A 15,312-nucleotide genomic window follows, 5' to 3' on the forward strand; every position below is an offset into this window, starting at 1 on the left:
AAATTCAATCAACTTTCCTCATTAATGCCCTTTTTCTGGCCCAGGATCCATCCAGGATTCCACATTACACTTAGTTATACCATCTCCTCGTTCTCCTCCAATCTGTGACATTTCCTCTGTCCTTGTCTTTCGTGATATTGACATGCTAGAAAAATTCTTGCCAGTTATTTGATAGAACGTTCCTCAGTTTCAGCTCATGTGGGGTTTCCTTAGGATAAAATGGAGGTTGTGCACTTTTGGCAAAACTGTCGCAAAAGTGCTGCTGTGCCTCGCTCAGGGTACCAGCAGGCAAATGATGTTACTGTCTCAGTAATTGATGCTGTTAGCGCTAGTCTCTTGGCTAAGGTGATATCTTCCAAGACTTCATGATAAAATGTCTATCTTTTTATAATTAATAAGGTAGTGACATTTGAGACCATGTGCATACCCTGTTTTTCATCAAATTTTCACCCCTGATTATAGCATCCATTGATAATTCTTACCAAAAACAATGATCACAGTGTTGTCAGTTGGTGATTTCCTGTTTGCATCACTCCTTCTATCTTTATTAATTGGAATTTTTCTCTGTGGAAGAGCTTTCTCTTCTCTCCCATTCATTCAGTTGTTCATTTAAATCAGGATGGATTTGTGGCTACTTGCTTTACGTTGTGGGTTATGATTCAATATTATCATTGTTTCTTTTGTTGCACAGATTTGGCCAAGTCACCCTTCAAATACATAAGTATACTAAGATTCATGCCCAGGTCTGTCCGGTTTCAAGGTCAACAGTGTTTCTTACATGTGACTCTGCCCCCTTGCTCACAGGAACTATTCCCATCCAACCCTCACCAACAGCAACCCTTGACTAATTTCCATTTAGCAGCCACTGTCTTCCCCATAGCATGCTGGGTCACTACGTCAGTGATGCCTTCCAGGTCCAACATCTAGTCCCAGGCTGTGCACATAGCAGGGGCTCAATGCCCATGTCATTAACTCAGAGTCCCGACTTCTTCTCAAGATGGGAAGAGGAATGAGAAATACTCCATATCAAGGGAACGGCATATAGATTCTTGGTCAAGAGAGGGTAACACAATCAACATGATATGACCTTGGACCCACCAATTCTACTTTCTGGGCTTCTTATCTATGAACTCGGTACACGAGACTATAGCATTGAGGCTCCCCTCAACTCTGACATTCCATGAATAACTGATATTTGTTACCATGTATTGAGTTCTTTCTATGTGCCAGGCACTGTGTTAAAACTTTACATTCAGGAGTTTCCTTGTGGCACGGCAGGTTAAGAATCTGGCATTATCACTGCAGCCTCTCTGGTCATTGCCAAGGCACAGGTTTGATCCCTGGCCTGGGAACTTCCACAAGCCAAGGGCACAGCCAAAACAACAACAACAACAAAACAAAACACTTTACATTCAGTCCTCACAATAATCATATGAAACAAGGACTGATGATGCTCCAATTTTATAGTTGATGAAACTGAGGCTTAGAGAGGAGAGGGATTTGCTTGGCCACACAGCAGCTAAACAGTAGAACTGAGAGTGGAACTGAGATCTTATTCTGAAGCTGCAGACATGGCTCGGATCCCACCTTGCTGTGGTTATGGTGTAGTCCAGCAGCTGCAGCTCCAATTTGACCCCTAGCCTTGGAACCTCCATATGCCATGGGTGCAGCCCTAAAAAGACAAATAAATAAATAAATAAATAAATAAATAAATAAATAAATAAATAAATAAATAAATAAAAGAAACCGTACATGCCACACAGCCACCACCAGCTCACTTTTTTTTTTTTTTTTTTTTTTTTTTTTTTTTTTTTTACTTTTATGGCTGCATCTGCAGCATATGGAAGTTCCCAGGCGAGGGGTCAAATCAAGAGTTGCAGCTGTGGCCTACACCACAGCCACAGCAACACTGGATGTAAGCCACATCTGCAAGCTATGCTGCAGCTTGTAGCAACACTGGATCCTTAACCCACTGAAGGAAATCACACCCATATCCTCACAGAGACAAGGTTGGGTCCCTTAACAGGACCCGAACCACAACGGGAACTCCAGCAACTCACTTTTTAAAGCCAGCAGAAATAAAATCACTTTTTGATGCAGCACCATTGATAATGGCCATGTCACTTTCCTTCATGTTCTCTCATCATACAAGCAAGTTTGTTCCCCTTTATGAATAAGGAAATTGAGTCTCAAAACACATGAACTCATATTTCCCACAGTCACACAGTAAGCTAGTGACAGAAAGAACATTGACCTCATTTTTCTGATTCCCAAAAGCTGGTGCTCCCCCCCCCCTTTTTTTTTGAAACTTACAGAAGATGTAGCTACATCCCAAGTCAAGATCTCCCTGCCTAGATTGATCATGCTCAGTACCACGGCCAGATCCCCGGGTACCTAAACTCAAAGGCTGGCTCTTAGAGAGTCAAAGACTGAGAAAACTATCTTAAGGTACTACGGAAATCTTTCAAGTACCCTTCCCAGCTGCACATTTGAATACGTAAAACAGCGACAGCTGTAGGCAAAGAAGAGTAATTGAATTAATCAATTGTCTGGACATTTTACAGATTAAAAGAATCTTGATGTCTTGATTGGGATTAAAGACCCTGAATTCTGAATAAGAGAACAGGTCAGGACCTAGGGGAGGCACCACAAGTAGGTGGCGTGCCACAGCTGTTTCCTCAAAGGCAAAAAAAGCTCTTTGCCTTTGCATAGGTCTTCCCCTGTGTGGCCACCGGTGTATACACAGCACGGGTTTGCCCTGTTGAGGACACCCAGCCAAGGACAGGCAGAGGCTTGAGATCTAGTCCATACTCTGTTTGCCAGGCTGTGAGCTCTGTTTCCCAAGCTGAGTCCATTCCAAAGACAAGCATCTTTTCTTAACTCTCCAAAAAGAACTCTTTGTGCTAGTGGTTTTTAAGAGTCTAGAATATCTTTCCTTCCCCTTCTCTGCCTAATTCCCAGTTTGTCCCACCATAGTTTAAATAAGAGAATGGGAATTCCCATTGTGGTGCGGTGGAGACCAATCCAACCAGTATCCCATTAGGGTGCCGGTTCGATCCATGAGGATCCAGCATTGCCCTGAGCTGTGGTGTAGTCACAGAGGCAGCTCAGATACGGTGTTGGTGTGGCTGTGGTGTAGGCCAACAGCTGTAGCTCCGATTCGACCCCTAGCTTAGTAACTTCCATGTGCCTTGGGTGTGGCCCTAAAAAGCAAAAAATAAGAAAAAAAATAAATAAGAGAATGTTCTGGGCCACAATCTATATAGATGCCCTACACTTCTGAACTTCCAAAACACCCTGGCTCTATCTCATCTACAGCACTTTACGCAGCTCTGTAATTTTCCTTGACTTGCCTGTTTCTTCTATTCAACTGAGCTCATTGAGAGAAGAAATTCAACTCAGAAAAGTATCTCATTTCTTTCCAAATATACCCGAAACCCAGGCAATACTTCCTCCAATACTGGGCTATTCAGCAAACAAGCCACCTGGTACCACTCCATTAAAAAAAAACAGTAACACTGGAGTTCTCTTGTGGTGAAGGAGGTTAAGGATCTGGTGGTGTCACTACAACAGCTCCTGTCACTACTATGGCACAGATTTGATCCCTGGCTTGGGAACTTCCACATGCTATGGACATGGCCAAAAATAATAATAATGCTACATTTGGTGGGGGGGTGAAGCTTTTATGGAAGACCTCTTAAATAAAACAGGCAGAGCAAAGGACCTATCATTTATTATAGACAGGGCATGTACTGGGGCACTTCACATATGATTTCATTTAACTCAGTGTGATGCTAAGAGGTCAGCATCATTATTCCTCTACAGGTAAGGACAGCAGGACCAAGAGCCATCTATTAACTTGTCCAAAATACTACAGTTGTGGAGCCTGCACTGGAATCCTCTCTGCTTCCAAAGCTGATGTTCTTTGTACTACAACCCATGGCATTTTAGAGCCCAGAGCTTTACTGTTGATATTTCAGGAGGCATCCTTTCACTAGTAATAGCCAAGTAATCTATGTTGTTGGTTGTTGGTTTCTGAGAAGCTCAGCTAAATTAGGTGTCAGCTGCTAATGTAGCCTTAGCCTTGCTTTGCTGGTGTACTTATCTTCTCGTTGGCACACTAAACTGGTACTTTCCTCCGTAATTTAGTGGTTTAATGAACTCTGTCTTTTAATACAGAAAGGTGAGGTATAGATTACTAGTAAATGAAGTTAAATCTTTACCCAGGCCCCAATACTTGTTAACATTGCCCCCTTTTCATTCTAACAGAAGGAAATTCAAGATGTAACTGTTGCAAGATTCTGATTCTGGCTCTGGAATATAAAGGCCTCTACATTTCAGACAATTCCTTTGGGGACAAATGGCCTACTGGAGTCTATACCATTTGCTTAATTGCCCCCAAATTGCTATCTCAACTAAAACAGAATCTTAACAGACAACCTTTAATGTCTTTATCTGTGTCTGGAAGAATTTCATCTCTTGGCAAAAAATAGCCTCTTCCAAGGAAACTGGATGATCCCCTAGCTAGAGTGATTAAAGATAACAATGGCTCATTTAGGAAATGTTGGGGGCGGGGATTAAAAAGCCGAAATATAGTCTATTGGTTCTGCAAGCTACTGAAATTAAAGGCAGGAAGGGGAGGATACCAAAGGCATCCATCTATCAGACTAAATTTGCTTCCCACCCAGTCAGCACATGCCAAAATGTTTGAGGATATGTAGTCCAGTCTGTGGGGGAAGATTTCTCTCTGCTCTGAAGGAACAAGCTTCATCAGCATAATTCCACTGAAGGAAATTGTGTGCTGTTTGCTCCCAGGGTCAAAACCATCCCTATTTACAAGTGACTTGGTGCTGCTCAAAATAACGGAATCTTTTGTATTTGGTTTAGGCTATGTTACTTCAAAGCCTACAAACTGCAGTATATTCACATGCCTTTATCATATTTATCAGTGTAAACACTGCAATTCAGCAGATTCCATCACCCATCATTCGCTAGCATTTCCTGAGCACTCGTTGATACCAGGGCTGTACGCAATAGGGCTACTGGGTTCTCTATTTCTATTTATTTTTGAGTGAGCTTTGGTAATCCATGTCTTTTAAGGAATCTGTGCATTTCACTAAGTCAGCAAATTTATTGGCATAAAATTCCCTTATTGTCCTTTTAGTGTCCATAGGTTCTATAGTGACCTCCCTTCTCTCATTACTTTTTTGTGTGTGTCTTCTCTTGTTTTAAAATTTTCGTGATCATTCTGGCTGGAAGTTCATCAATTTTATTGAATTTCTCAGAGAACCAACTTTTCCATTTTTTTCCTGTTTTCTTTTATATTTATTTTGCCCTCATCTTTATTACTTCTTTATTATTATTTCTTATCGTTTGCTTATTTTGGGTTTATTTTGCTCCTCCTTTTCTAGGTCACTGATTCAAAATCTTTCCTCTTTTCTAATATAAACATTCAGTGCTCTTAATTTCCCTCTAAGCACTTCTTCAGCTGCATCGCACAAATTTGGTATGTTTTTTCGTTTTAATTCAGTTCAAAATACTTTGACTTTGTTTTCATTTCTTTTGACCTGTGTGTTATTTACAGGCATAATAGTTTTTAAATATTTCTGAATTTTCCAGATATATTTCTACTACTAACTTTTAATTCCATGCAATCAGAGAACTTACTTTGCATGATTTGATATTTTAAAATTTAAGATTTGTTTTATGGCCCAGTGTGTAGTCTTAGTAAATGTCCCATGTGCAGTTGAAAGGAATGCACATCCTGCTATTGAGTGAGTGTTCTATGCCAATTAGTTCAAGTTGATGACAGTGTTTTAGTATTCTATATCCTTACTGCTTTCCTGTCTGCTTGTTCTACATGTTGTTGAGAGAGGGGTTGCAATCTCCAAGTATAAATATGGTTTTACCTATTTCTCTTTTCAATCCTATCAGTTTTTGCTTCATGTGTTCTGAAGTGCTCTCTTGTTTAATCTTTATGACTTCACTTTAGGCAATGGTTTCTTTTTTTTTCTTTTTTTTTTTTTTTTTTGCCCCACACCCTTTGCATGCAGAAGTTCCTGTACCACAGCAGTGGGACTGAAACCATGCCACAGCAGCAACCTGAGCCACAGCAGTGACAATACCAGACCCTTAACTTGCTGATCCACCAGGGAACTCCTGAAGCTCTGTTCTTAAGTGCATAAACATTTAGCATTGTTATAGCCTCCTGATGAATTTAGTCTTTTACCATTATGAAGTAAGTATAGTAGATTTGTTTTGTTTCTTTAGTACAGATATCACCAAGTTATGATGGTTCCTTCTGAGCATTTTCTGTATGCATTTTTTCAACAGAGTTGAAATCATGTTGTATGTATCCATTAGTTTTTATCCTCCTAAAAATCTTCCCTTGACATGTTACATACATATAATAGTATATGTGTGTGTATACAGTGTATAAAAAGAATACAATGAAAATCCATATACACATACACTACTTAAAGAATATTACCAATGTGTATCCCCTTTTCCCTTCTAAGTTTATCTTTACTTTTGTATTAATCATTCCCTTGTTTTTCTTTAAAGTTTTCCCACTTATTTTTTCTTTTCTTTTTAGGGACACACCCATGGCATATGGAAGTTCCCAGGCTAGGGGGTGAATAAGAGCTGTAGCCGCCAGCATACACCACAGCCATAGCAACTTGGGATCTGAGCCGTGTCTGTGACCTACACCACAGCTCACAGCAACACTGGATCCTTAACCCACTGAGCAAGGCCAGGGATCGAACCTGCAACCTCATGGTTCCTAGTCGGATTCATTAACAACTGAACCACGACGGGAACTCCACTACTCGAGTTCTTAACCCACTGAACCACAACTGGAACTCGCTCATCCATGTACTTTTAAACAATATATTCCATTTCCCATTTTTGGCCATTATATAGATTATACTGTATATAGTCTATGACTTGCTTTTTTCGCTTGACATTATGTTCTAAGATTTATCCACATTGGTATATATAGCTGTAATTCATTCATTTTTGATTGCTGTATAAAATTCTGTTCAAAGTATATGGAGAGACTACAACTTATCCATTCTTCTACTGACAAACAATTGGGATGTTTCCAATTATTTTGCTATAGCAAATGATGCTGCACTGAAAAACTTGAAACGTGGGTCTGGGTGTATATACATAAGAGCTTCTCTAACTATATACCAGAAGTGGAATTTCATGTGCGTCTTCAAAATTTTCTATTTTTTTCACTTAACTTTCTTTTTTTTTGGTGTTTTTTTTTTTTTTTTTTTTTTTTTTTTTTTTTTTTAGGGCTGTACCCATGGCATATGGAGGTTCCCAGGCTAGGGGTTGAATTGGAACTGTAGTTGCTGGCCTACACCACAGCCACAGCAAGGTGGAATCTGAGCCGCATCTTCGACCTACACCACAGCATATGGCAATGCCGGATCCTTTACCCACTGAGTGAGGCCAGGGATCGAATCTGTGTCCTCACGGATGCTAGTCAGGTTCATTTCCCCGAGCCATGAGGAGAACTCCTGATTCTGTTTTTATCCCTCTTTATTCTTAATAACCATGTGTTGATTCAATAGGTATATGCACAAAGCCATGTCTCTGTTATTGAACATCTAGAGTTCATTTCCTTTTTTTTTGAACTTCATACAAAAAAAAAAATTTTTTTTTGCACAAAAGTCAGCTTTTTTGGTCATTTCCTTATGAAGGATTACCCAGAGTGGATTTATTGAATCAAGGATGTACCAATTTATATTTGGTGGGGGAGGGGTTTATTGATGAAATACACAAAGTAATCCCTGTCCAAGTAGTTGTTAATCCTTTGGGGTTCGTACTCCCTTTAGAGACTATGATTAAGGGTATGGACTCTTTCCATAAAAAACCCCACACAAATAAGCATAAAATTTCAAGAGTTTCTTAGACCCTCTGAACCCCAAATATTGACTTCTTTACTAAATAAGAAATATTATCTTATCCACAGAATATAAGATTTCTTTCTTTCTTTCTTTCTTTCTTTCTTTCTTTCTTTCTTTCTTTCTTTCTTTCTTTCTTTCTTTCTTTTTTTTTTTTGTCTTTTCTAGGGCCGCTCCCACGGCATATGGAGGTTCCCAGGCTAGGGGTCTAATCGGAGCTGTAGCCGTCGGCCTACACCAGAGCCACAGCAACATGGAATCCAAGCCATGTCTGCGACCTACACCACAGCTCACGGCAACGCTGGATCCTTAACCCACTGAGCAAGGGCAGGGATCAAACCTGCAACCTCATGGTTCCTAGTCGGATTCGTTAACCACTGTGCCACGACAAGAACTCCAGAATATAAGATTTCTTACAATATTTCACCAAAGAAGGCTCAAAGACCTGCTTTTTGTTTTAAACCACCACCATTTACTGAGTACCCATAATATGCCAGCACTATGCCAGATACTAGAGACTGAAGAATAAATGCTCCTGGCTTCAAGGAATGCAGTCTATTGAGGAAGACATGATAACAAGTATTTATAAAAAAATATGTTCCATAAGAGGGCTTTTCATTAGGCAAATAGTGATATAAATTAAGGATTGATCAACCTTCTTTTATCAAGGGGTTGCAAAGAATGAATAAACCTTCTCAAGGATGTTATAGACAGAAGAAATAGTACCAGCAAAGGGAAAAAGACATCATGTAACCTGGCATATATAGGAAATTGTACATGAATTTAATATGGTTGTGTCAGAATGGTAGTGAGCATAAGGAAGGGCTAAGACTCTTCCCTATTTGGGGCAGAGATTAAGAAAAGCCTACTGACGTTTAACACCTTAGCAGCTGGTCTGACAACACAAAGGAAACCACAAAAGAATATTCTCTCCCAAACACTTCCTTTATTACCTAAACCTACTCTGAGTACATACAAAGAAAACATTTTGCCTGTTTTTTTCCCCATCTGCTAAAAGTTCAACGTTCAACACACAAAATACGTATTCTACTTATTAATCTGAACAAGCAACACATTTAAAATTTAACATCGTCTGATGGCTTTTGTTTTTTAAATGGGAAGTATTAGCCTATACAATAATTGTGACAATAATTTCATTAAACTGACTTGAAAAACTAACTTATGGGTAAAACTGTGATTTATTTTATTTATAAAACTATGATTTATTTATTTATTTTGCCCACAGCATGTGGAAATTCCAGGGCCAGGGATTGAACCTGTGCCATTACATGACAATGCCAGATCCTTAACCCACTGCACCACAAGGGAACTCCAAAACTTTTTTTTTTTTTTTTTTTTTTTTTGTCTTTTTAGGACTGCACCCATGGCATATGGCAGTTCCAGACTAGAGGTCGAATCAGAGCTGCAGCTGCCAGCCTACACCACAGCCACAGCATTGCTGGATCCTTAACCCACTGAGTGAGGCCAAGGATCAAACCCATATCCTCATGGATACTAGTCAGGTTCATTCACCACTGAGCCATGATGGGAACTCCCCAAAACTACTTTTTTTAACCATTCACTTAGAGTGTTGCTTTTCAGACTGTCAGTTAACATTCCCAATACTATACTCCCATGAAAAACATTTTTTTTATTTAGCTTCACTTTTAAAATATAACTAGGCACAACTGTTACTCTGAATTTACCGATATAATTATAGTGGAGCATGCTGAATTTCTAAAAACACGAACATCTTATACGGCTAAGGAAAATGAATACAACCAGTTTTGATAATGCACTGTGGCAAATGTCTTTACTTGATAGATTTTCATCAAAAGTATAAAAACAATATTATAAAAGTGATGTTTTTGACAAGATTTCCTCTTGCTCTGGTAAATCTGTATTATATATTTACTTTCAAAATTCTCATTTGTTTAGATTTCTGCTCTGCTTATTGTTCTCTTAAACTAATACCAAATTCATATATAGAACATGTTCAGAAGAACCACATGTGTAATATTTAAGGTGGAATTATAAATAAAACTGTTCTTGTGTAACTAGAAAAGAAAGGAAAAACAGAGTTTTAAAATTTAAATATCAACCAACTGCAGTTGAATAATCAATTGTTTATAAAGCTCTCAGCACAAAGAAAAGGGCTGACTTATTTTTTCTTCTTTTTCGAAGTACCTCTTGGATATCTAGATGGCATCCTTTGAGCTTTGCCAAAATTGAGAATCTTCAAGGGCACCTCAAAGAGTAAAGAAATATACTTTCATTACAGGTTATCTAACAAAACACATAGAACATGGTTCCCTTCAGATTTATTCTAAAGAAAAGGAATTTTCTACATGCACGAAAAAGAAATCCAAAAGGAGCAAGTTTTTTTTTTTTTCTGTAACATTTTCATAGAAATCTCAATGGATCTCATATGGGAAAAGTAAGAGCACAGACAAGAATATATGTTAATATATGCTGTTTTTTTCAAGGTATTTTGTTTTGTTCTGAGATGGGGGAATCTTCTTCATGTGGCATTTTTTTCTCTAAGTGGAAAATATTTCTTTAAAGAAACTTATTAAAACAGGAAGCATGGTCAATAAATGAAGGGTTCAAAGATTTTCATGAAGTGGTTTGAAAATAAGTGATCTGTGACATATATTCGAAGACTTCCAACTACTTTGACCACATTAAAAAGCAAAACAGCAAATCTACAATAGGTACAAATTATATACATTTATTTTTTAATAATTTTAAATAACACTCTTGTATAAATTCTTTCATATATTCAAATCATACACAAATTTAGAAATGCATCATGAGGCCTAGTACAGCATATGTATGAGACATGTTTTTAAAATTTGTGTTAGAATTTTAGTGACATAAATACAAGCTTAATGTTTCAGAAACACTCCCCAATTGCTTGGGCTGAAATTTAATGTATTATAGAGTGCTTGTGCCTAGCATGAAAACTTCACTTTGAATCACTTAGCCTTGAACTAACGCAGACCTGAAGCCCTGGGCTCCCGTTCTAAGGGCCGCTGGCGCAGCTATTGCGTACGCATGAGTAACAAGTAGGAAAGGTTCCCAGCTGCCTTTGAAAAAGCATCATTCAGCCACGACGTTTTGATGATTCATAACCTTTTGAGTCCACGTGACATCATTTGATTTCTCCAAATGAATCAGTGTGTTCTTCCTGCTTCTTCCCTTGGCATTGTCACTCGCTCAAGGTTGAAGAGAAAACTTGCATTAACCTTCCGTTACTCCCCTGCACAGAGCAAACTCATGTGAGCTCCTAAACTCCTATCAAGATGATCATAACAGACCTAAGGCTCTTCACGGATGAGGCCAGAAATGCTTTCCTTGCTCTAACAGGTTACACTGCTTGCTTTTTACTTCTCTGAAGTTTTTGTCAGATATAGCTTTCCTTGAGATGTATAAATTCAACTCCTTCTCACATTCCTCAAAATATAAGTACCAGGGAATGTTCATTATAAATGGTGTTATGTCCACCATGTGTCCTACAAAAAAATATAGGACCAGGTAAATAATTTCACAGGCCAGTCCAAACTGAGGCTGTCAGGCAGAGGTACTCTCGCTGTAGCTTTCTGGCTCCAAAACAGCACAAGAAGGACTAAATGACCTCATGGCACTCAGCTGACCAAAATGAAGTAAGGAGGCCAGTGAGAACCGCTTTAATGGTCAATTTTCCCGGGAATATTGGGGCTAGAGAGTAGTCATAAAATTTGATGCTTCTACAAATTCTCTATCCCCAAATCTCTTCCTCCCCATTCTATGTCTGCTCTGTTATCCTCTCTTAATATTCAGGTATCCCTAAGAGTAACACCTAAAGTCCATAGGACCTTAGTATAAACGAGGTTTAGTTTTTATTATCATTTATCTCTATAACTGGAGAAATTCTATTAGTAAGAGACCTCTGGGGGCTAGAGGATGGAGGGAGGGAGGGGAAAGTAAGGGAGGACAGACATACTTAACAAACTACTTAGGGATCTAACTGTCAGAAATGCTTACGGGTGTACTGAAACGAGTTAACGAAGATAAAGGTATCACCTAATAGCAGTATCTGTCATTCATCAATAAGATTCACACTAGTCTTATCTTACTTGAAAATAAATGCATTTCTAATCCTTAGACAAAAATTCTTCCATGATTAGTCCTTCTGAAGGACTTATGGGATCCTAGGGCTGAATGCCATGGTTCATGAAGATCATGCCTTTAGAGGAAGGAGTATTGTGTAATGCATTCCATACTGGTTTCCTAGTCTGATTTTGGTGGTAGATCACTTCAAGATTGATTTATATTTTAGAGCAAAATTATTTCCACCAGCAGAAGCACGGGACGCTATGTCACTTTACACTATTCCTTGGAATTGTGTATTGCATAGTCTACACACGCATATGTGGCAGCTGCTGGGGAAGTCAGGTTTTCATTCTCTGCTTAGAAGGATTAGTTCACTTTAATGAAGCACAAACTGGCATTTTTATTTTCTTATCACCAACACTGGCTTCAGAAGGTAATCCTCCTATGTTCTTTCCACAAAGTCCTTCACAGCTATATGGCCCTGGATTGTACCTTGTCCTTAACAAAAATTAGCAACCTTCATAGATGGGACTCTTCCTCCCAGCCTTCTTGTGTCTAAGGCTGGGGAATTTCTATATGAGCATACAGTTGAAAGAACAATTAGGAGTCCTAACTCCAAGCCTAATAATGACATACGGTGTAGCCTTGAACAAGACATTCAACCTCACCTATAAAATGGGGACAACAATTATCGCCCCAGGGGCCTATGGTGCAGAACAAAGGACGCACATATAGAAAGATGCTTTCAAACTGCAGAGGGCTCTAGAAATATTAACTAATTTTAATATAACTAATATAATGTAATCTCTGTCTTCATGAGCAATGGCCAAATATTCAGAGCACCTCCAGCTACTAGAAGCAGATTATCTGCCTGTACATCCATCCTCCAGAGCATCACCTCTGAACCCTGAGAACAACCACAGAGGGATGACCCAATTCCAGGTGTTTCTCTGGGGAAGTTAGGCAAAGTTATCAACTTGGATTTCCTATGCCTAAATCTTTGCTGTTTTTTTTCCTGACCTCTTGACAGTTTGCTCTTCCTCCTAATAAATATCTGTATTTGACTTCCAGCTGCTATTCCTGGCTCGCTTAATCTATAATCTGTAGATATCTTAATTAGAAGAGAGCAAAGGTAGAGATGGCCTCTAGGGAAAAACTGTGTCTAAAAGCAAGGACTAAACTCTACCCACTCAAATGCAGAGCTACCCTGGAACCAGGTAAGAAGAAGATGGGAGAACTATAGCACTGCAGAGAGGTGGTACACACCTCACAAGATGTGAGTGATCAGCTGTGTTCAAATGTAGGAGGTACTTTTTTTTGGTGGGGAGAGAATATAAATATTTCACAGGTAGGGTATTTTGCAGGGGATGCCAAGTGATATGATGGCTTTTCTTTTGGAACTAAAATATTTCTAGTTCCTTTGGAAGACTATCTTTTACATAAAAAACATTTGAATGAGATTATGGTCTACACTAACCTATGTAAACTACATAGAGTAGCTAATGTCTAATTAGATGGGTAGTTTGGAGAGTGCAGCCTGTGTCCCAGCTTAACAATCACTGTCTTCAAAATCTATTGCTTGAATCTATAGGAAGTCAAAGAACATATAACTCTACTTTTAGACTGAAAAAAGGGAAAGAAAAGTTAGAAACATTCAACCTCTTATAAATTTCAACAACGTCCAAAGAGGGACTAAAAATGACTGATGCTCACCAGAGTCCCAGCTCTAGCAATATTGCCATCTATTTTACAGTATTTTAAACCCTATATTTTCTTTTTACAATGCCATTAACTGCTGTACAAATAAATTCTAGATGATAAAATATGACATGATTTTTTTTTACAAATAGATACAAATACAACGCTGACCAGATATTCTACATTAACTATATACACCTTATTTCTCTAGAAGCAGGTTTAGTCGTTATTTTTAGACAATCTATCATTTGCACTGAGACCCTAATAAGGACCATCAGCCTCCTGCTCCCAGATGCTGCCTTCCTCTCTGTACCATCAGCAGCTTATCCTTTGCTTTAATCCTATCATTGAGCAAGAATTCTGGAAGGAAAAACCCTTCTAAAGGTCTTCTTTGGGACTGTTCTGCCCCTATTCTAGAAATAATCAAGATTGTTTATTGTGATACAGCCCAAACATCAGCTTTTCCTCAGTGATGTCTTTCAGCACAATAAAATGAATATGATCCCTGGCCCTCCTTTAAAAAAATGTGTTCCAGGAATGGAGATGAAGTCTTCTGGCTGTCTTTTCCCTCCACATCCATCATCCTTTTTCCGCTGGTTTGGTGAAACGTCCCCAGGAGTCTGTTTGGAGGTTGAAGTGGATTTGGGCTGCACTATGAGGTTCAGCCTGTCTATACTCCTTTTATGTGGTTTGGTACAAAAATATACTTTACTTAAAGTCCTTATTGACAGTGACTGCTTTGAATCTTCATGGGAAAACTAAGAGTAAGAGGCTGAGTACATTACAAACTCGTACCTGAAAATTTAGATGCTCTATATGCCTTTGCTTTCTCATCTCAGCAGCTCTACCCAGGCTGCGTTTGGCCCAGGGGCCGATGCTGTCTTGGTAAGCACTGTGGTTTCACAATCCTGGAGAACAGCTCTAGCTCCTCAGGCTTTATAGTTATGTATTGGCGTCGTCAGGGTCAGTTGACCATTAGGAGCCACTTCATTGCCATCATCTTCCAACAGTCCTGACACATCTGCATTGGGAATGCTGTCATGGTAGCTGCTGAAACTGATATTGTCTTCTTTCAGCTCGATGGTCCAAAAGGGGGCATTGAGTTTCCGGTTTTGGTACTCCCGGTACATGTACACAGCCCCCACAAATCCCATCAGCAGCACCACCACAATGATGATGACTGTCAAAATGATGATGTTAAACTGGGTCCATGATACATCAGCCAAAGCTGATGTGCTGTTTTCAGCAGAGCTTACTGAAAAGATAGTCTGCAGGGTTGTGGGGGTAAAAGTACTATTTATAACGGGGGTGGGCACTGATGTGGTCAAAGAGGCATTGGAAACCAAAATGGTAGAACCTTCAGGTGTTGGAACAATAACTTCTGAAAATAAAAACAGAGAATGAAATGTAAAAGACAAAATATCTAGTTTTAAGAAACAATAAAATAAATACACATGGGAGTGGAAATTGATATGGGATGTTGACATGATACTTTGCTTAACGGTAATAAAATAATTTTTAAAGAAACGTAGTGAAAAGAATCAGAGTCTAGAAAGTTGGATTATTACATCCATGGCTGTTATCCAAAATGTTTAGTTGT

At 38.9% G+C, this 15,312-nt stretch overlaps 1 protein-coding gene across 1 annotated transcript in view; it reads right to left on the bottom strand.

Moving 5' to 3' along the window:
* Nucleotides 1-10,634: 10,634 nt before the first annotated feature.
* Nucleotides 10,635-15,312, bottom strand: part of MEGF9 (multiple EGF like domains 9) — a 94,279-nt gene continuing 89,601 nt past the window's right edge. The window contains exon 6 of the mRNA XM_005660387.4: nucleotides 10,635-15,093. Coding sequence (XP_005660444.1) covers nucleotides 14,642-15,093 — 452 coding nt within the window. The 3' untranslated portion in view covers nucleotides 10,635-14,641. The remainder of the gene's footprint in view (nucleotides 15,094-15,312) is intronic.

The sequence above is a fragment of the Sus scrofa genome, chromosome 1 (assembly GCF_054392235.1).
Source record: "Sus scrofa isolate SSC_HxYL_T2T_F1_AM1 chromosome 1, Sscrofa_HxYL_maternal_Yorkshire_Landrace_v2.0, whole genome shotgun sequence".
NCBI lineage: Eukaryota > Metazoa > Chordata > Mammalia > Artiodactyla > Suidae > Sus > Sus scrofa.